The 20939-nt window shown below is 44.9% G+C and overlaps 1 protein-coding gene across 1 annotated transcript; it reads right to left on the bottom strand.

Annotated features, from left to right (window-relative positions):
* Positions 1-261: 261 nt before the first annotated feature.
* Aldh3a2 (aldehyde dehydrogenase 3 family member A2) lies at positions 262-20409 on the bottom strand. Its single transcript, XM_028776476.1, has 10 exons — positions 20082-20409; positions 18251-18482; positions 17421-17506; positions 15432-15640; positions 12650-12767; positions 10278-10419; positions 6875-7041; positions 5905-6004; positions 4117-4352; positions 262-1710 (listed from the first exon to the last, which is right to left on the bottom strand). Exons 1-10 carry the CDS (start codon positions 20232-20234, stop codon positions 1699-1701), a joined length of 1455 nt encoding a protein of 484 aa, XP_028632309.1. The 5' UTR covers positions 20235-20409; the 3' UTR covers positions 262-1698.
* Between the last annotated feature and the right edge of the window lie 530 nt (positions 20410-20939).

Genomic DNA, 20939 nt, shown 5'->3' with positions numbered 1-20939 from the left:
ACACAGCCTCAGGATGGCACACAGCAATGATTCTAATTCTCGGCCTGTGACTGGTGGACAGCTCTAGGCTCAATGGTGACACGTGGCACAATGACCATCACACACTCACAGAACAGAATGTGAGGTCTGAGAACATTTCAAATGACAAAGCATGACAAGCAAAGTTAGCAAACACCATCCTTGAGGGATAGAAATGAAAAATGGATTCACAAAGAAACTGTATCATATCTCCATACCTGATGTTGAAATTAACACTCATAATAATTTATGAAATACATTTATTTTGGAGATCAGTAGAGTATGTAAATATTCTGGCCTGACTAGAAGGTACGATATAACAACAGTAAGTGCAAGTTTAACATTGAAATTTTGTGCAGAATATTTTATGATTACTCCATAGACAATCACTACTTAAGCAACTATTTGCTAAATGATTTGTTGATACCTCATACAATACACTTTAGACAGCTTCAACAGTGGAACAGATTACTCAGTAAACATGGTTGTACATTCAATAAGCAAGTTACATTCTTACTGAGTGGGCCCAGTCTTAATTTGGATCCCGGGAAGGCAGTGAGGGCTCTGTAGCTTGGCGCTTCGGGCCCAGCCAGGCCCTGGCAGCAGGAAGCCGAGTTTCACAGGCATCTCTTTGCCACATCCCCCTTTGGCCACGTTAGGATCTGACAAGACCCGCTTGCTCGGGAGCACTTCTGGCCATCCTATCCCTTCAGTGTGTCCCATCAGCTCACACTCTTCTCCAACAATCCCTGTCCCCTGAGTTCTGAAGCCCCGGGTCTAATAACCCCCTCTTCACCGCAGGACCGGGCTCCATGCTTTAAGATCTGTAGTAATCTCTCTAAGATTTAAAAAGTAAAATTTCCTCACATTGTGCTATGAAAAGAAGCAGATTTATCCTTGAAGATCTAGAACATTCAACTTGAGGATCTTGAGGGGATTTTTATGAAGAATGGGGGAGGGTTCCCATCATGTTGCCTAGGTTAGCCTTAAACTCCTGGGCTCAGGAATCTTCTGGCCTCAGGCTCTGGAACAGCTGTGACTGCAAGAGGCTCTGAGTGGCATTCACAAAGAAAGCACTGCTTCTTGGCAAGAGGCTCAGTGTAGTTTAGGTCATCACGAAGGCACTGGGACAGTCACGACAGACTGTCACAAACACGTACACTTTGGGTGATGCTCTATGAATAATAAAAGATGTTTAACTGGCGAGCCGACTCCTGAAGGCCGGTCTCAAGCCACAGTGGACGAGGTGAGCACACCGACCTGCCCAGGTTTAGTACCTCAATCCCTAACAGGAGCTGGGAAGACCTGACCTCAGCAATCCAGACAGCAGAGGACAGCTGGACAGCTGGGTGGTGTTGACACTGGAGTGGGCAGAGCTATGGACTGGAGTAAAGAGGTCAGGGAGGAGTTAGTGAGTCTCCCTGACATACGGCCGGCCACGGACTGGGATCTAGTGTGGCGTGTTCTCCCCCAGCCCCGTCTACATCCTCTCCGCACCGGCACTGCTGACAAGTGCTGAGATTTGGCTCAAACACTGAGTTTCTTTAGCCGTTTGTGGCAACAACTTAGATTTGATTGCAGTACATCTGTGAATTTCCAGGTTTGGGTACAATTTTAAAAGTATTGGTTTGTTAACCATTTAGTAGAGGGATACTTCAGTAGAGGCTATGAGGAAGTTTTTTACAGTTGATCCTGAGGAGAGGAGAGAAGGACTCATGTTACTCTAGTATGAAAAGACCCACCCACACCCAGCCTTAGAACACAAGCCCAGGACTGAGACTCCCACAGATATTTTCTTCAGAGACTCTAAATTTATAATAGGAAAAAAAAAAAAAAAGCTCTGTGTTCCTAAAAAGCCATAGTGCAATTTCAACTTAAAATAAACAATTATTATGCTTTTTTAAAAAAAATAATGGCAATAAGACAGGGGGAGTAGACTCTGCACTGTGCAAAGCCAAGAGAGATTAGCAGAGGCATGCATTATCCTGGCACTGTGGTAGGGGGTTCAAGTGTTGGCATGAAATCTAAAACTGATGAACTTATTTCTAAGTTCAAGAGCAGCAAAAATGTTTTCGGAATGTTTTTAAAGACCTAAAGGAGCAACACAAGCAACACTGTGAATCACTGTTTAGAATAAAATGTGATTTGATATAAACAGGATTAAAAGGTCAGAGAAGAGAACAAAGAGGCAGCAAAGGGGAAAGTCAGATCTCCACCTGACTCCATACTGGGTTAAGAAAGAAATGAATTACTGGTCAATAGTAACGAGACAGGAGGACGGAAACTGGGAAATTGCAAACTCCTCCATGCTCTGTAAGAAAGATCCACGTAAACGCTCAGGAACGGCTTTGCCAAAAATCTTAACTCAGTAACCAAGTCAAGGATCAAGCCCGTGTGTTCTCCTTCCCACCAAACATCCTGGCTAAAGGAGACCTGTCTGCCACACCCTTTCGGGAACTCAAGGCTACCTTGTGTGGTACATTGATAACTAGGCGGGCCTTCTTGGGGACAAGGTAGGCCTAGGAAGCACTAACTCAGCCTGGTCCTCTGTGTCACCCTAGAGGTTGAGAAATTCTACCCCAACCAAAAGTATGCTCATTAGGCTAAGGGATCAATGTCAAATGACATACGCTATCGACCAGAGACCCAAGCCTACCTCCAACCGGATCTCCAGCCTCAGAAAGATGTAAAAGAGGAAAAGCCCTGAACTGCCACAGTGAATTCCTAAGTAGTAGGGTTTTATTTTTAATTAAAATGAAACAACTGAGAGTTAAAAATTTATTCTCAAATTATAAAACAAAAGGTAAACATGTAAATAGTGACTGTGGTCTGGCGCTGCATGGTGCACTCTCCCGGACTGACTGAGGAACTGGTGCAGCTCAACAAGTGGCCACTCGCTTTTAGTCAGGATGCAGGCTTCGCCAGACCCAGCTAGACGTTACTGCTACACATTTCTCTCAGATGATGCCTAAATTGAATCTTAACACTGAGTAGCTCCAGGCCAAGGTTCAATATATGTAAGTTAAACATCCTTTTGTCAGAAACCCCAAACCTTCAGCTATAGAAACAACTAAAACCAAACAGAACCCAGCCTGGCCCACACACAGAAGGAAAATAGGAAGCTCCTACCTCACTCTCAACAGACAGCTGAGGTCTGACCATCAGTGCTTACTTGACCAGCGCAGTCTATGAACTATCAGAGAAGCCAACAGGGCTTTTCCCCTCGGCACAGCTTGGTATTTCTGAGAAAACCCAAATGATTTCAAATGCAGCTGTTATCACCAATCCACCAGTGTGGCAATAGTGTAAGATGAACAACTTTTCACATTTTAACCAAGACACATGATCTATAAACATGGCAGTTCCATTATGCCTTTCATCATGGCCTCTCTTCACAGACACTGTCCCACATCTCCTTAGTTAGCTGTCTGAGGAAACCCCTCCCCACTCCACCTTGATGTTTGTTCCCACAGACTCCCTCCTTCATCCCAGAGATGCACCGCTGCCCAGAGGAGGAGGCTATCAAGAGGGCCTCTTTGAAAAGTCACCTCTGTAATGACCTGTGGCCCAAGACAAACTTTATCTGGCAATCCACTTTGGAGGAAAAGATGCCTAATAAAAACTACACTCCTTGCCTATTTCCTTCCACTACCACCATTCCGCATCACCATGACGACTTCATGCACGTTCAAGAACAAACTGAAACTGAACAGAGAAGACCAATACCCAAAGGACCAGAGGGCGAACAGCTCAGGATCTTCCAGCAAGCTCCACAGTGACTTAGACTCTCAAAAAAGTTGGTAAACTCCTGTAATAATTTTGACTTTGTAGGCTGTTCAGCCTTGGTCAGAGCTATTAAACTTTGACACTGCAGCAGAAAAGCAGCTAGGACAGTTAGTAAACAACTGTGTTTACAAAATCAGGTAGTTGGCCGTCTGGCAGACTTTAGAAGCTGATTGGTAGATGGACTTACATAGCTACAGCAGCCCCTAGAGAGGAGGAAGGAGTAGAGGCAGGATAACAGAGGTGGACTTATAGCAGCCCCCAGACACGAAGAAGGACCAGAAGGACTGGTTTGTCAGGAGGGGAGGGACTCACCTTGATGATCACAGCTGCAACCGCGACTAAGCACACAAGTAACAGCATTCCCAGCCTTCCTTTGTTGAACTGCTTCAGCAGGAAGAACTTAGCCCAGCTGACCTTGGACTCGCTGTTGGGAGGGTACCTGAGCTTGTTAACACTCTCTCCCTTTAACCCTTTTAGCAAACAGGGACGCTGATGAGAAAAGGTATCAAAACTGTATTTTCCATGATAAGCCCCCATTCCACTGGCACCTGAAATAAATGGAAGGGAAGAAATGAATTTCACTGTAGGGGCTTCCCATTTCAACAGACTGAGACAGCCTGGCTGGACTCTGCCAGAGGGGGAGACGCTCAACTTCTTGGCCTTTCTTCCCAGAGATCCTTTCCCAAGTTGGCTCCAAGCACATTCATCTGCTCTCTCAGGCAGGATGCAAGGCCAGGATCTGCATCTCTTCCTGGGTTGTGCTGTCCTTTATACCAGAAGTGTGCTAAATGTTTTGGGGTGTTCTTTGGGGACTTCCACCACAGCCCTGTGGCAGTCTATAGCTCCAACCCAGAGCCAGCAGATCTGCCTAAGGTCACATGGCACACAACAGACTGCAGATGAAACTGTCTTGCGCAGTGGCAATGGACAACGATGGAAAGCAGGCTCACTGGAAGCTGGGACAGTTGGCTGGGGCCAGGCCACAGCTGAGTCACCAGTGTTTTGAGGGAGGGGGTCATTCAGAAAGCAAGACTGAGTCATTGGAGAGACAATGAAACCAGAGAGAACACCTGAGGATACTGGGGGAGGAGAAGAGGAGCCAGGTAAAGCCATGGTCATGGTAAGAAGGACCCAGAGGTAAGAACCAGACTGCATTCACAATGCTTCCCCAAGAACAAAATGTCTCTTGCGCATCCGCTAGAGAACTCTCATGCCTCAAATCAACCAGCAGGCAAGGAAAGGCTGCCCTTCCCCACAGAGGCTTGGAGGGCTAGTGCATGTAGCACTGACTTCCCACCTCAGCATCACCTTAAATAGAACACAAAGGGGTATCAGGAAATACTGTTTCTGGCATTTTAAACCTTTCTCTAACTGTACCTCACTTAAATACAGGTATCCTACTAATTAACTTGAAACCTGATTCTTGGCCCTTAAGCCTCGCAAATCTGGTAGCATAGTGAGGAAAGTAGCAGGTGAAGAAAGTCACCACAGCTGTGGTAAGTGACAATGAGGACAGAGTGACAGGACAGACAGTACTGGGCAGGCCATTGGGAAATAACTGTAAGCTGGGTGGACAGGCAACCCGGAAATAACCCCAAGCTGGGTGGCTGGAGGACACGATCACAGGGACACGTATAATAAACAGTGCCTGATTTTCAACAGCCTGTACAAGAAACCCAGGAAACATGCTTCTGGCACATTTCTATTCAGGAGAAGGTCACTATGGTGGTCTGGGGGGCCATTCTCATAAGTTTATATGTCTGAATGTTTGGTTCCCACTAGTTGAACTGTTTGGGTAGGATTAGGAGGTGTGGCCTTGTTGGAATGGGTGTGGTCTTTTTGGAGGTATACCCCTGGGGCTGGGCTTTGAGGTTTCAAAAGCCCACTCCAGGTCGGGTCTGAGTCTGAGTCTCTGCCTGCAACCTGCAGATCAGAGACGAGATCTCTGCAACTGCTCCAGCTTTACGACATCTACCTGCCTCCACGCTCCCTGCCAGGATGATGGAGTAACCCTCTGAAACTGTAAGCAAGGCCTCAATTAATTGCTTTCAATTGTCTTGCTCAAGGTGTCTCATGACAGCACCAGACAGTCATACTTACCCACACCTCCAAAGGGCAGAGAGTTGACAGTGAAGTGCATGATGACATCATTGCCTGTCACTCCACCACTGGACGTCTCATCAATCACCCGTTTGATGAGCTGGGGAACAGACCACAGGCAGCCAGGTTAGACCTAAGGTCCTAGCACTCACCGTGGGCTCTAAGGACATGCATCCTGGCTTTGTGGGTCGGTGCAAGTTCTTAAGTTTGAGGAGACACAAAATTCATGTCAAAAGTTACTAAAAATACTGTATAAAATTATCTTCGGGTTATGAATACACTGCCTCATGAACACAGAAGGAATCTGTGCTTAAACTTAGGTCCCACCTCCAAGACAGCTCCTAATAGGGAAAATTTTCAAAATCTGAATAAAAATTCTGCAATCAAGCTGGATGGTACGTACTTGCATCTCAGCAATTGAGAAGGTGGTGCAGAAGCATGGATCTGTGGTCAGACTAGGATACACAGTGCCTTAAAAATTCTGAAATCTTAAACACTTTTGGTCCCTAGCACATCAGTCTGCAGATGAGAAAGAGTGGCCTGAACCTTTGTTTACCTGATCCCCATCAAGATCTATAGTCCAAACATTACCAACAATGGACTGTTTAGAAATGATTACGCCTCTCAAGTTGGTACTGACCAGAAGGGTTCTGCCCGGCTGAATAGCTTTCACAGTACCATGGGATGCTAACAGGCTGTTGGAGGTAAGGGAGTCAGGGGCGGCTGGGGGGACTCTTACCAGTTGTGAACCTGTGAACTGTGATAACAGCCAGCACAGCAAGCTATGGCTGTGGATGCAGGAGTGGCAGGAATGTCATGGGCGTGACACCACAGGGCTATGGCTGTGGGTGCAGGAGTGGCAGGAATGTCATGGGTCTGACACCACGGGAGGAAGCACGCCTGGCACTACAAATCCAGAGTCCATGGCTGGGGAGCTTAGAGTAGAGTGGATTATTCTCTGAAAGCATACCTTATTGTTATGAGAAAATATGTAGAGTGCCAAGGGCTTTTCACGGTCATTTATGAAATTTATGGCTTCGTCTACGTTTTTCACAGACACAATTGGAAGAATTGGTCCAAAAATTTCTTCTTGCATCACCTTGGAGTTAGGATCAACATCAGTAAGTATGGTTGGGGCTAAAAATAAACAAGCAAATAAACAGATAAATAAAGGACGCAAATAGTCAAGCTGAAGACAAAGAAAGCAGAACTCTCATTCCCTCTTTATTCCACTGGGTCGACCACCCACAGGGCACCCACTGCACAAATCCTATGGGAGCATCCACCCCTACGGTGTGTCCTCCCAAACGCGCCAGGCCTAACTTTGAGTGACAGAGCTGTGACTCCTCCCAAAATTTGCTTTCCAAATCCACTGTGGAGCTCAGGGAAGAGTCTTACTTTAGACCAAGCTAATCTCCACAGTTTCCTTCCTTTTGTCTCTGGTTGTCCTAAAAATGGGTCACACTGCGACCAAGAAGATGGGAAGAAGAGCAAGATGAAAGAACTCTGGGTTTTAATGGTATTAACAACCACAACCATCCAATGCAGGAGAATCTCTATGAATTTCCATCCTTTTAAGATTGTTTTTAACAGATGATAAGAAAGATAAGTAAATTAATTTGGGGTCAACTTCCTTGCCCAACACATGTGCTTGTATCTCTTTCATCATCTTGTGTGCTAGTTTTTGAACTTGTATTTAAAAATTCAGTAAGAGTCTACGACAAGGCTCAGCGAGTAAAAGTACTCACCCCTGGGCCTACCCATTTGATTTAAATCCCTAAAGGCCACACAGAAGGAGAGAATGTCTCCCTCACGTTGTCCCCTGACTCCTACATATACGCTAGCTAGGTTTTATGTCAACTTGAGCTAGTTGAGAAAAGGAACCTCAATTGAGAAGATGCCTCCATCAGATTGCCTGCAGGCAAAGCTCCTGACTGATGAGTGACGTGGGCAGGCTCAGCACACAGGGGCCTTGGGCCACCTTGGGCAGTCATCCTAGGATGTTTAAGAAAGCAGGCTATGCAAACCATGAGGAGCAAGGCAGTGAGCAGGGGTCCTCCACGGCCTCTGCTAGGTTTCTGCCTCCACATTCCTGCCTTCCCATCCCTTGGGGATGGAGAATGACCCATATTAAGATGAGAGAAACCCTTTCCTCCTCAAGTTGCTTTGGTGATAATGTTTTATCTTGGCAACAGAAACACAACTAAGATAAAAATTGGTGCTAGGATCGCTGACTATTGCAATGACAGATCTGGAGGTCTGTTTTTGGAGAATTATGGGAGAAGTTTGGGCTGGCAAAGCCACTGAGTGCTTAGAGCTCACGAGCTGCTGTGTGAACTTGGAAGACCATGCTGAGAGCAGTGTAGACGACAGAGACCTGGCTTGTGGAGTTTCAGAGGGAAGTTTGGAAGAGTCCCTTATAGACAATAAATATCAAGGCCATTCACTATTTTGAATTAAGATCTGTAGTTCTGGTGAGCTGGGGCTGAAGAATCAGAAGAGACCAACATCAACGAGGTGCAATCGTCTAGGAAATGGTTCCTCAGGGTCAGGACACAGAAGCTCCATTCCAGAGGTGGCCAAGACTGTACTTTGTGCTGGCAGCTGAACTTGGTAATGTGTGAACGATTCCCAGGTAATACTGGATTTGAAGCTATGACCGGCCCATGAGGAGCGGCTAAGGCTTGGGACCCAGCTTGAGGGGCCACTGGTGCAAGTGTAGCTTCAGTTGTAGTAGAAGCTCCAGGATTAAAGCAGTCGTAGAGAAAAGCTGAGGCTGGGCACCATACGGCAGGGCCAAGGTCCCTAGAGAGAGCTCAGGAGAGTCTACTGGTGAAGATGCAGACCGGCTGCAACAGTGACCCCAGAATTTTGGAGATGCCAGTATCAGGGGAGGAACACCAAGCACAGTGGTGGCTGTGGAGTGGAGCCAGCCTATGAGATCCTATGAGACAACTGTGGTGTGCTGTGGATGCCGGAGCTGGAGACGTGGGGCTGTCAAAGGCCTTTGGGCCCCAGAGTCTGACACTGAGCTTTACACTGTGGACTCTGGTTTTGCTCTGACTCGATTAGAACTGCTCCCTGGTTCTTACCTCTTGGGACAAAAAGGATGTGATTTATTTTGATTTTTACAGAGATCCGCAGTTATGAGACCCTGAATATGTTGAAGAAGCTTTGCAATTTTAGAAAGACTAGAGTTTCAGAGAAACTCTGGATATCTAATGAGACTGAACTTAAAGTGTTTGAATTTTTTAAGATCATGGGACTTTAAGGTGGAATGTCTTATATTGTAATGTTGATATTAGTATAAGATCTTGGAGATTAAACCAGGAACAAAAGGTTATGGCTTAGTGAGACAGAGGGAGGGGCCTGGGGGAGAACACACAGTGTGTGTGTGTATCAAGCTGACAAGTGGTCATCAGTACTGTTTTATGTCACTTAACACAAACTAAAGTCATTTGGGAAAAGGAAACTGCCAACAGAGAAGATGTCCCTCCAGACTGACCAATGGACAAGCCTATGGGGTATCTTCTTGGTTAATGACTGGTGTGGGAGGGCCCAGACCACCCTGGGTGGTGCCAACTCAGGCAGATGGTCCTAACTTGTATAAGAAAGCAGGCTGATCAAGCCCCTGGGAGCAAGCCAGTAAGCAGCATCCCTCCATGGCCTCTGCCTTAGTTCCTGTTCCAGGTTCCCGCCTTGAGCTCCTGCCGACTTCCCTCAGTGATGGAATATGAGCTGAGAGTTGTAGGATGAAATAAACCCTTTTCTCCTCAAGCTGCTTTTAGCTGTGGTGCTTTACTACAGCAACGGAAATTAAGTTTCTATGGCACCTGTATGTATATGCGCATTTATACACACATAAAGTAAAATAGAATGAAAAATCAATATAAACAAATTAAATTCAATGTAACAAGGGCTAGGAACCCAGCTCGGTGGTGGATTGCCTGTGCAGCGTGTGTGGGGCCCTAGGGTCCACATAAGAGGAAAGTCGAAGGAATACATACTCATGGAAAAGGCAAAGTACGCAAAGAATGTGAGTAAGCAAAGATCAAGAACAGCAACTCAAAGCACCATCTCTGGAAGTGTTTGGTGCTATTTAGTGGTGGGATTCTGAGCTACTTTCTCATCTATAAGTGGGGAAAATTATGTAAAATCCCCTTCTGCTTCTCATGCTTTTAGAATTAAAAAAAATCATGTAATATACAAAAATTCAAGAAAAAGAAAGCAACTAGATTATCTTAAAGGTATATGCACACATACAATTTTAAAAAGTACACTAAAAGCAGTATTTACAGCTTATGTAAGATCAGTAAGTGCTGGGTAAAATGCCAAACTGCTATCTTCCCCAGGGAAAGGTGACTTTTCTTTACCTATGTAGCGTGTGGCCTCATCAGTCTCCCCTCCAAAAGCTATTTTCTGTCCTTCAAGCAAACTTCGTATCCTCTTAAAGTGACGAAGATTGATGATCCTTTCATAGTCAGGAGACGCTTTTATATTTTCCCCATAGAAGTCCTATTAAAAACAACAGGAGTTACTTAACTGTGACAAACCCCAAATGACTATTTCTTTAATAAGTTAAAAATCTACTGGTGTTTAAAAACTGATCTGGCTTAAGTCCTTATCACATCCAACACCCACTCTTGCATAATTTAGTATTAGTACAGTAATAGTAATTTCAAGCTTTTAGACAAGTCAAGTATTAACAAATAAGGTAGCTACTCAGACATACATACCCTCTCTTTCTTTCTCACACACAAACACACACACACAGACACACACTCTCTCACAAACACACTGTCTCATACATACATATACATACTCTTTCACACACACACGGTCTCTCTCTCATATATGCTGTCTCTCACACACCCTCCCTCTTCTCTCTCTCTCTCTCTCTCTCTCACACACACACACACACACACACACACACACACACACCCTTCTGCCTGCACCTCTCTGGTTTCAGGTTTCTAGAGATCCCCCAGTCTCCTCACACCAGTCACACCTTCCCCCAGTCTTCCTGGTGGAAGAGGAACCGATGGCAGGGAGAGGCCATTTGTTTGCCCATCAGTTGGCCTCTCCCAGAAGTTAAGCTGGGCAGTTGCTGCTGAGACTTTCTGGTCTTCAAACCCTAAATATATACTCTCTTCTAGCCTTTACCTAAGAAGTTTGCCAGTCTTTGCTGTTTTGTTGGTTTGTTTTCTCTGTATAGGTATTTTCACCAGTCATTGATAACAGGAAAACTACTCAATGTATCAAGATAAAGCCTTGTTAAATTACCAAGGCAAACAGCTCAACAGGGATAACCAATAGTTATCATATAAATATATGATAAGTATAAATATAAAACCAAATATAAATATAGAACTACTGACATGTATAAAGCTCAACAGCCTTGTGAGAGCTCTGAATCTACTGTAGAATCACACCAGGTCTTACTCACTAACAAACCTATCTCAACTCAAAAGTCTGGGAGGCAGGAATCGCCCAGGGTGCCTGTTAAAATGTATGTTCTGTCCAAGGCCAAGGCCACCAACACAGGTTTTCAAGTTAACTGAATCACAGAAAAACAAGGGTGAGAGACCACACCAGAGCAATCACAATCTTAAGGTGAGGGCTAGAGACTTACTTTTAAGTGGCTCCCTGGTTATTCCAACATGATATTTGACTGAGAACTCATATGTCATAGCACAAACTCCTCAAAGGTAGGAAGAGGGGCCCTTGATCCTCTGGAACTACATTCAGTCTCCCAGGGACCTTGATCCAGTCTTCTGCCCACAGCCCCTGATCTACACAGCTTTGCTGTTCTCCTTGTCTGAGTCCTCGGTCTCACCTACCCCATCTCTCTGTACCTCCTGGTCTCCAGGTCTCACTCTCTTCATACATACTCTTTGCTATTCTCCAGCCTTTCTGGTGACCAGCTAACAAAAAGTTCATCTCCTCAAGATGGCTTAGCATTCTTCATACCCTGGTCAAACACTCTCTAATGATGAAAACCCCATATCTCCTTCCCCACATTCTCCTAAGCAAGCCTTAGCTTAGTTATCAGAGCACAGTCTTCATTAGTTCCTTTATGTACCCTAGAAGATGGATAACCCTCTACAGCAGCAGTTCTCAACCTGTGGGTCATGACCCCCTTGGGAGTTGAATGACCCTTTCAAAAGGCTAACATCAGATATCCTGTGTATTAAATATTTACATTACAATACCTAACAACAGCAAAAGTACAGTTATGAATAGCAACAAAAATAATTTTATGGTTGGGGTGGATCACATAATATGAGGAACTGTATCAAAGGGTCACAGCATTGGGAAGGTTGGGACCACTGCTCAACAAGGTGCACTTTAAGTAGGCATTTACGTCACTCCTTCAAACTACTGGCCATCTGGTCCTCTACACACAAGACAACTGATAACTTGCATTAGCAAGAACAATAAGGGCTCTCTTCAAGTAATTTGGAAACATTCTCTCAAAGCCACAGACTACACTGTTGACTTTTACATATAGGCCTCCACTAATCCTCAACACATCAACCACCTGATTCAAGTGGACCTGCACCAACTCAGACTCAACCCCTGCAGATGCAGAATGTTTCCAACTAGCCAATAAGTTAATGCAGTCACATACGTTACTGGGATTATTTGAGTTGGGAGTAAAAGTGAACAGAGATGCTGTCTGAAAGTACTTCACTTGACGTTCACCTGACTGAAATCAGTGGGATCACAACTGCTGGACACAGACCTTCACTGTATCCTTAATCTTCTGTACGATTTGATCCTGGAGGGAAGCTTCACATAGGATATAGTCAGGAGCAATACAGGTTTGACCACAATTCATGTACTTTCCCCAGGTTATGCGTCTGAGGAGAAACAAAACAAAAACAGAATACCTATACAATTCAGTCTCTTTTTCATTTTTTTTTTAATGTATACGAGTGGTCTGCTTCAGACACACCAGAAGAGGGCATCAGATTCCATTATAGATGGTTGTGAGTCACCATGTGGGTGCTGGGAATTGAACTCAGGACCTCTGAAAGAGCAACTTCTTAACTGCTTAAGAGTGCTCGTAACCGCTGAGCCAGCCTCCAGCCCCCATCATTTCTGTTTTAATGTTTTCCAGTGTATTAGTTATTTTACACATTGCTTTGACAAAAAAATCTTACAAAGGCAGCTTAAGGAAGGAAGAGCTGGCTTTGGCTCACAGTTGAAGGGTACTATGTCAGGGCAGGAAGTCATGGTGGCAGGAGCATGATGTCTGGTCACACGGCACCCACAGCCAAGAAGGAGAAAGCAGCCAATACTTATGCTCAGTGTGACTTTTTTTTCACCTGTAACCCCAGACTTAGGGTGGGTCTCCCCACTTCAACTAACCTAAGCTAGATAATCCCTCACAGACATGTCCAGAGATTCGTTTTCACTGTGATTCTAAATGCCATCAAGTTGAGAGCCAAGGTTAACCATCATGCCAACTGATACGGCTCTGTATACTTAGTAATTGTTAAAAACAAAATAAAAACTCGGGTTGTAGATCATCTAGTTACAACTTAGAATGCATTTTAAGATTTCTTTTTGATTTTGTGTGTGTGTGTACATGGAAACATGCATGCCACAGTGTGTGTGTGTGTGTGTGTGTGTGTGTGTGTGTGTGTACAACATCTTGGGAGTTGGCTCTCTCCTGCTTTGCTGAGGCAGGATCTCGTTTCTGCTGCTGTGCTTGCGGCACACTTGAGGCCTCCCATCTACTCAGAATCTGGCTTTTTTAGAACATGGGCTCCAGGTATCAAACTCAAGATGGTCAGGTTTGTATATCAAGTACGTTTACCCACTGAACCATCTTACCAGCCTTTAGAACAAATTTTCAATTGACGTGAAATATTCTAAGTAGCAAGAAAATGAGTCTGCCTGGTACACAGTACCTAATAAGCTATGAAGCCTCGGCCTGCGGGAAAAGACAACGGCCTCCCAACGTTCGTTCCTTGATTATCCAGCCAAAAGGCCATCCAGGATGGCAAACACAGATCAGGTTCTGGCTCTCCACTGTGGCTGCATCCTCTCCCAGGCTCCTCTTTGTAGACCCTCCCCCTTCCTACACACAGACAAAGCCCTAGCATGAACCTAGCACTCACCACTGGTCTCTTTTTCTGGATGCTCTACTCAAAGAGGCCAAGCAGGAACCCTGACCTAACTCTCTACCCCCTCCTCGGTGCCACAGCTCGGAAGCAGAGAAAATCAAACCACACAGAGCACAGAGGCAGTCATTTCCTTGTAGTCAAGCCTAATTTAGTGAAGAGGGACTGAACTCTTCATTTCTGGTTTGTGTGGGGGGGTGTGGTTCTGATGCTTTGATGCGAATCACGGAGAGAGGTAATATAGTAGAAGACATGGTTTTCAGATGGTGTTACAGGCTAAGATCTAAACATAACTCAGAGATAGAATTATAACTCTAAGTTAGGAAGGATGGTAGAGTACTTTATCTAACTGACAAATACGATGGACTGGATGTTAATTGTACAGCATACTTTGTAATTTACATGATTGTTATGGTTTTGTTCAATTTATGTCTGAGAGAAGAGTTGGGTTCTTTATGTTGTTGTTGTTTTTTAATTAGACAGAAAAGGTGAAACATAGCGGGTGGTTCTGATGCTTTGATTGGGAACATGTGTGTGAATGTGAAGGTCTTGTTCCCCAAGTGGGTTTTGTTTTTTGTTTTGTTTTTTTTTTTGTTTTGTTTTGTTTTTCGAGATAGGCAGGGTTTCTCTGTGTAGCCCTGGCTGTCCTGGAACTCACTCTGTAGACCAGGCTGGCCTCGAACTCAGAAATCCGCCTGCCTCTGCCTCCCAAGTGCTGGGATGAAAGGCGTGCGCCACCACTGCCCGGCTCCTCAATTAGTTCTTGATTGATCAATAAAGATACCCATGGCCAATGGCTGGTTAGAAGAAGTGGGACTTCCAGTTTCCTGCAGGCAGGACAAGCTCTACTGGTTCCCAGCTGCAAAACACTATTCGAATTTTCTGGCATACTGTTTTGTTAGCAAAGGATCTCAGCAGAGAAGTGAACATAATACCCTTTGAACTGAGAATGTAAACACTTTACTAATACACTTGACCTTTTGGACTATCTATTTCATCAACCAGCAAAACTAGAGTTCCTTACCGCAGGCTCAGAATGTAGCTTAATGTGGAACACAGACTTGCCTAAGAAAGCTCCAGACTCATTCCCAAAAGGAGGGGGAAGGAGAAGGAGGAAGCAACACTGGGCAAAATTTCTCATCAGGTTTATCCATAAGAATATTTCCAAACTTCCTAAGGAAAACACCATGCTGGCAGGACCTACGTGTGGCTTCCTACCCCAGCAGTGGCATCAGAGGACAGTTCGAGAGGCCCCGGTTTTTCCTGAGCACATCAACCACTAAGGTCTGATGAACCTTGAAGCTATAGGTCATGAGGTTCAAGCGAGAAGGAAAACAAGCCACTAGCAAAACTTCCACCTGCTGGGGAAAACCTCAGGAACAAAGCCAGTCCCACCTGCAAGCAATGTCCAGGTCACAGTCTCTGTCAATGTAACATGGGCTTTTCCCCCCGAGTTCCAGGGTCACAGGGGTCAGATGTTTGGCAGCAGCTTCCATGACAATTTTTCCAACTGCAGTGTTTCCTGTATAGAGAATGTGATCAAACCGCTGCCTCAGAAGCTCCGTGGTTTCCTCAACACCGCCATTAATAATCACGTACAGGTCCTCAAAGAGAGAGAAACAGACTCTTGCTTTGTTAAATTAATCTTGTTGCCTTGCATCAGCGATTTTTTTTCCAGCATAAATAAGTAGCACTCAGCAAAACCAAAAGATCAAAATCACCTCCTGAGAGGGACCGATCAGGGAGGTGATCCAAGAAAAATGGAGGACAACGTATCTGCAGGCATCCAGGAACCACTAAGCTACACAAGACTGAGAGTCTGGTATTTCCTACGTAAACCTGTCAATGAAAGCACAACTAAGAGTAAATGCACTCCACAGGGGTAACGTAGGACATGAGGGATTTTTGTTGCTGTTTCCTTCTGTTTTGCACAGTGCTGGGAAGCCAGTCCAGAGCCTTGTACACAGCACGCCAGCATTCCACCTCGACGCATCTCCAGCCCCGCAGTTAGCTGTCTTAATCCCTATGCTCTCTCTGTCCACAATACAAGGAGTGGCAGGGCTAAGCTATGGTGAATACGTCCTATCTGCTGAATGAACAGGACGAACTCAGAGCATCAGATCTGAGGAGCTTGGTTCTGATGAAGATCTGGATTGGATTTATGCTCTGCCACTCACTAGCATCTGTGACTTTAGACACCCTCTGAGCTTGTTATTGTGAAAAGTGCCATGTCACATAACATCTGTACCCATACCCGGTACATGCAGGTTGTCTCCGTTAGGTAGCTAACTCTGAGAGAAAATACTTTGAATGATAACAGCATGGAAAAAAAAAGGAAAAAAAAAACAACAAAGTAAAGGCCAAGAGCAAACGGCAAGGAAAGCACGAGGAGACGTACGAAGGCGGCTAGCTGTCTGATGGAGGATGAGCTGCCAGGCAACCTCTGCTTCTCATTTGATCTCTTGTTCATTAGAAGGCTAATTATTAGTTCTTACTCACTTCACAGTTCAACAGACCAATGTTGTGTAAGTTTTAATTTTTCTGTGCCTTACTCCATAGGTAAACTGGCAGATTGAGACCTTAACCCTGTATCTCTGGTTCTAAGTCCTACTCGATCTATGACACTTTACTATCTTCCATTTTATCCTTCTGAATTGGATAAACTAGAGGACAGAACTATTCTGTGAGCTATGACAATGGTGCTAAGTCAATGAACAGAACAAAATTACTCTAAGAACCGAAGTCGGTCACAGGGAAATTATAAGTTAATAAACATAATACAAATCAGGGGTTTTAAAGCTGCCCTTTGATGAAAGCTAAGTGGATAACGTCCCCTGCAGAACTACATGTGAGACCCCACAGCCACGACACAATCAACTTCCTCTCTAGAGAACAGGAGAACTTCTGAATTTGATCCCTTATACAAAAACTGGGGATAGGACACCCCCTAGGGTGATCATAGGCACACCAGCCTTTGATGCTCTCAGAGTGTTGGGTCAGGAAGGCACTTTCTTTAAAAAGCAAACGTACTCACGTAATAACACACTGACATTTGGTTAGGAAAAAATATGTGATCAAAACATGCTAGAGTCTCATTAACTATTTGACCAAATGAACCATGTCTAAACGTGTATCCTCCCAAGTGCCGGATGGTAGAGAGAGATACGTAAAGCCACAGGTCAAAATACACTGTACTGAGCAGGCGCGGTTGCTGGGTCATTCTACAGGGTGTTTTGGAACCTGGCTTCCTTTGTTAAGTCACTGTTGTGGACTTAGGGAAATCATATGGATTCCCAGCCAGCAATGGCACCCACTAGCACAAGAATCGTGTCTGTGTTTTCTACCATAAACAGGTGTATGGAAGACGAATCGAGATATTCTTACCTGGTCTAAATACCGAGGGAGGAGTTCAGCCAAGAGCTTGGCAGTGTTTTCACTGAGTTCCGAGGGCTTAACAATGGCAGCATTTCCTAAACAAAGCGAATAGCACAATGACGTCATCCAGGACTTGAGTAACTTTAATAGCTACTTCCATGTACCAGTACAAGCTAAGTTTCACTTACTTCTGCAGCTCTTAAGTCTGCCCTACCTCAGATCTCCTCTCCTCTTTCCGTTCACGTTTCCTTCCCACGTGCTAACCCCTTAGCTCTCAGCATCTCCAGGTCACTGACGATAGGCTCCGCCAGCCCTTCACAGTCTCCCAGACTTCTATCTCTTTCTTTGTAGCTCTGCCTATGGTGTTTCCTCTCTGTCCAGACTCACTGAGTGAACAAGCTATGTCAACATAAGTTGTTGATCTGGAGCTTCCAAATTAAGAAATCAATCTGTTGGGATTTACTGTACAGTCTAGCTAGCATTACACCCAATACCTTTATTTAAATAAAGAAACTGGTAAGACTGATTTTAGACTGGTTTGTCTAAAGACCGAGCCAGTAAACTAAAACCACATTAGAATATGGATGCCTGACTCTAAAGTCTTGGGACAACTGACTGGATCAGATGCCTCTGACTCCCACAGATTCATGCCCTAGGTACTTTAGTAGTCACAGGAAACCTCAACTTCTCAGCAGCATTCGTACAGGTAAGTACACGAATGAATTCTCAATAAATTCAAGGCAAACTGCTAAAGTAAACGTATTTAACTAGATACTTACAATCAATATGACAAAGTATGACCCTTTACAAAGAAATAAAGACATAAGCTGATGTCAGACCTGCAGCAATGGCTCCCACCAGCGGCTGCATGGTCAGAACAAAAGGGTAGTTCCAAGCTCCAATAATCAGTACGACTCCCAGAGGCTCTGGCTGGACATAGGCCTCATCCATCATGGTAAGCAGGTTCTTCTTAGCCGGTCGAGCAGAAGCTAATTCAGGAAGATTCGCCAGCATAAAATCAATCTCCCCAAGGATGGTAATGACTTCATGACTGTATGCATTGAGTTCACTCTGGAAAGGAAAATCAGTTACTCTTACATAAACAGTAGAATACACTTGGCTTAGGACAAGTGGTTCTCAACCTGTCGATTGTGACTCTCACAGGAGTTGCATATCAGATATTTCACATTATGATTCATAGCAATAAAAAAAATTACAGTGTTGAAGAAGCAATGAAAATAATTTTATGTTTGGAGGTCATCACAACTGTATTGAGGGTGGCAGCATCAGAAGGTTGAGAATCACTGACTTAGGATGTCACAAAGCTTAGACCAAGTATACTTGCAGTAACAACTGGTATTATTAGACACACACCCCCTCACGCTGATTTGCTATCTGATGTTTTGTTGTTTTTTCTTTTTAAATCTTCAAGTTCTCAATAAGGCACACCCTGGATACTCATGATGGTTCTTCCTCTCCAATATATTCAGTGCCTCTAAATTCTCCTCTACCTATCCGAGCCTTTAGAACAGGGTTAAAAAACGATCTTTTTCAACATCACCTCCCAATTAATAACAGCCTGCCACAGTCACAATTTAGGTACCACGGCAATTTTGCTTTTGAGCTACATCTTAATACTTCATCCTTAACCCACTGGTTTATGACCATAGTCACATATTTATCTGAATATGTTCTATTTTGCAGCTAGATTTAAAATTCTGGACTTAAACTGTATTTCTTCAGGAACCCTATGTATGTACAAACACACACAAACTATCTGATGTTCGAGGAATGGATGATTCATAGGGTTTTAATATTCATTATCCTATCTTGTTTACTAATTACCACAGCCCCTCTTTACCAAAAGTACTCTGAAGAAAGGTTTCCAGCTTCTACTACAATTACTGTTACCACTTTTTGAAACAGTCTTTGATTGGGGAAGGAGGACTGCAAATCTGAAAATAAAGGTCTTGCTATGCCTGGAATACAGATAGAAAGTTTAAAAAGGGAAACAATATTACTAGAGAATACAGGAGAATATAGCTGTGCTTCAAACACTACTTAAAACATTGGTATTCGAGGCTTGCTTCTAAAGAGGCCATATGGTGTCACCTGGGACCTCATTAGAAATCTCAGACACTGTCTCACAAGGACTAACTCAAGATTTATATTTTAACAGGTCCCCGGGGTGATTACCAGTATACTAGAGTTCAAGCATACATATGATTAATGATACACAAAGTCATGAGGGAAGGTTTGAGTGCTGAAGATTATAGGAAATAAAAAGAACTGTCAACAAAAAGAAACCATTTTTAAAACGTTATGAAATAAGTTGGGAAATAAAATAGCTGAAGCCGTCAAGCAGGTAAACTACTGAGATCCAGACTATACAGAGTTAACTGCACATTGTAAGGAAAGAGATTATAAACGCAAAAGAAATGGGCAAGGCTATAGAGAGCATTCGCAGACGAGAAACTGCTGGCGCCAAGTAAAGCATGCACTTCAATATGAGTGCAAATACAACAGTTTGGGCTCTAAGCGGGGCTGGATAGGCCAGAGTCCAGGGTAACTCGACTTCCTCTTTACTGCTGGATAAACAAAACCAAACAATCTGCTACAGAGCAGGAATAAGGTGGCGCACCGGGCCCCTCCCATCCCGTGGACGCTCACTTTGCTCAGGTCTGCCGCGATGGCTGCTAAGATGTCCTTCTCGCGCTCCTGCACCATCCTCCGCAGGGCCTCGAGCTGCTGCATTCGGAAGCGCAGCGGCCGGGATCGGCCGGACCGGAACGCCTGGCGAAGCCGTTGGACCTGGCGTTCCATGGCCGGGCTGAGGAGAACGCGGAGAGAGGCAGGTGAGGCAGCAAGATACCAGATGCTGCTCTGGATGACGCCACAGCTCACTGCTACTTTCCGCTGCTGCGTCCCATCAGCCTACTGGCCCAGACTTGGCCCCGGGGTGGGCCAAACCTCAGCGCTCCTCCGCTAACGACAAAGTGCGCACCCATTGGCTGGGCCTCCGCACGTGACTACGAGGCCACGCCCCTTACCAATAACCGAGCCTCCGGGTTGCTGTCCCTGGGTGGTGCGTCGTAGGCGCAGCTTTTGGCACGCAGAGGAGTTTGGGCTTCTGAAGAGCCGAGTGTCCTCTAGGAGGAGGAACTGAGGCCCAGGGGTGCCAACCAGGCCGGAAGCAGCCTCCCTTCGCCTGCGGCGCCTCAGATTCAGAGGCAAAATCGCTGGCTGTGGGTGGGGCGGGCCGGGTGACACACGTGAAGGAGGTAGATCCAGCATCTATACACACACAAACATTGTCATAGCACATACTGACTTTCTTTCTTTCTTTCTTTCTTTTTCTTTCTTTCTTTCTTTTTTTTTTTTTGTTGTTTTTTGTTTTTTCGAGACAGGGTTTCTCTGTGTAGTCCTGGTTGTCCTGGAACTATGTAGACCAGGCTGGCCTCGAACTCAGAAATCCGCCTGCCTCTGCCTCCCAAGTGCTGGGATTAAAGGCGTGTGCCACCACTGCCT

Source organism: Grammomys surdaster, unplaced genomic scaffold (assembly GCF_004785775.1).
Source record: "Grammomys surdaster isolate TR1022 unplaced genomic scaffold, NIH_TR_1.0 270, whole genome shotgun sequence".
Taxonomy (NCBI): Eukaryota; Metazoa; Chordata; class Mammalia; order Rodentia; family Muridae; genus Grammomys; species Grammomys surdaster.
Note: the sequence above shows the minus strand (reverse complement) of the source record. Positions and strands in the feature narration are given on the sequence as shown.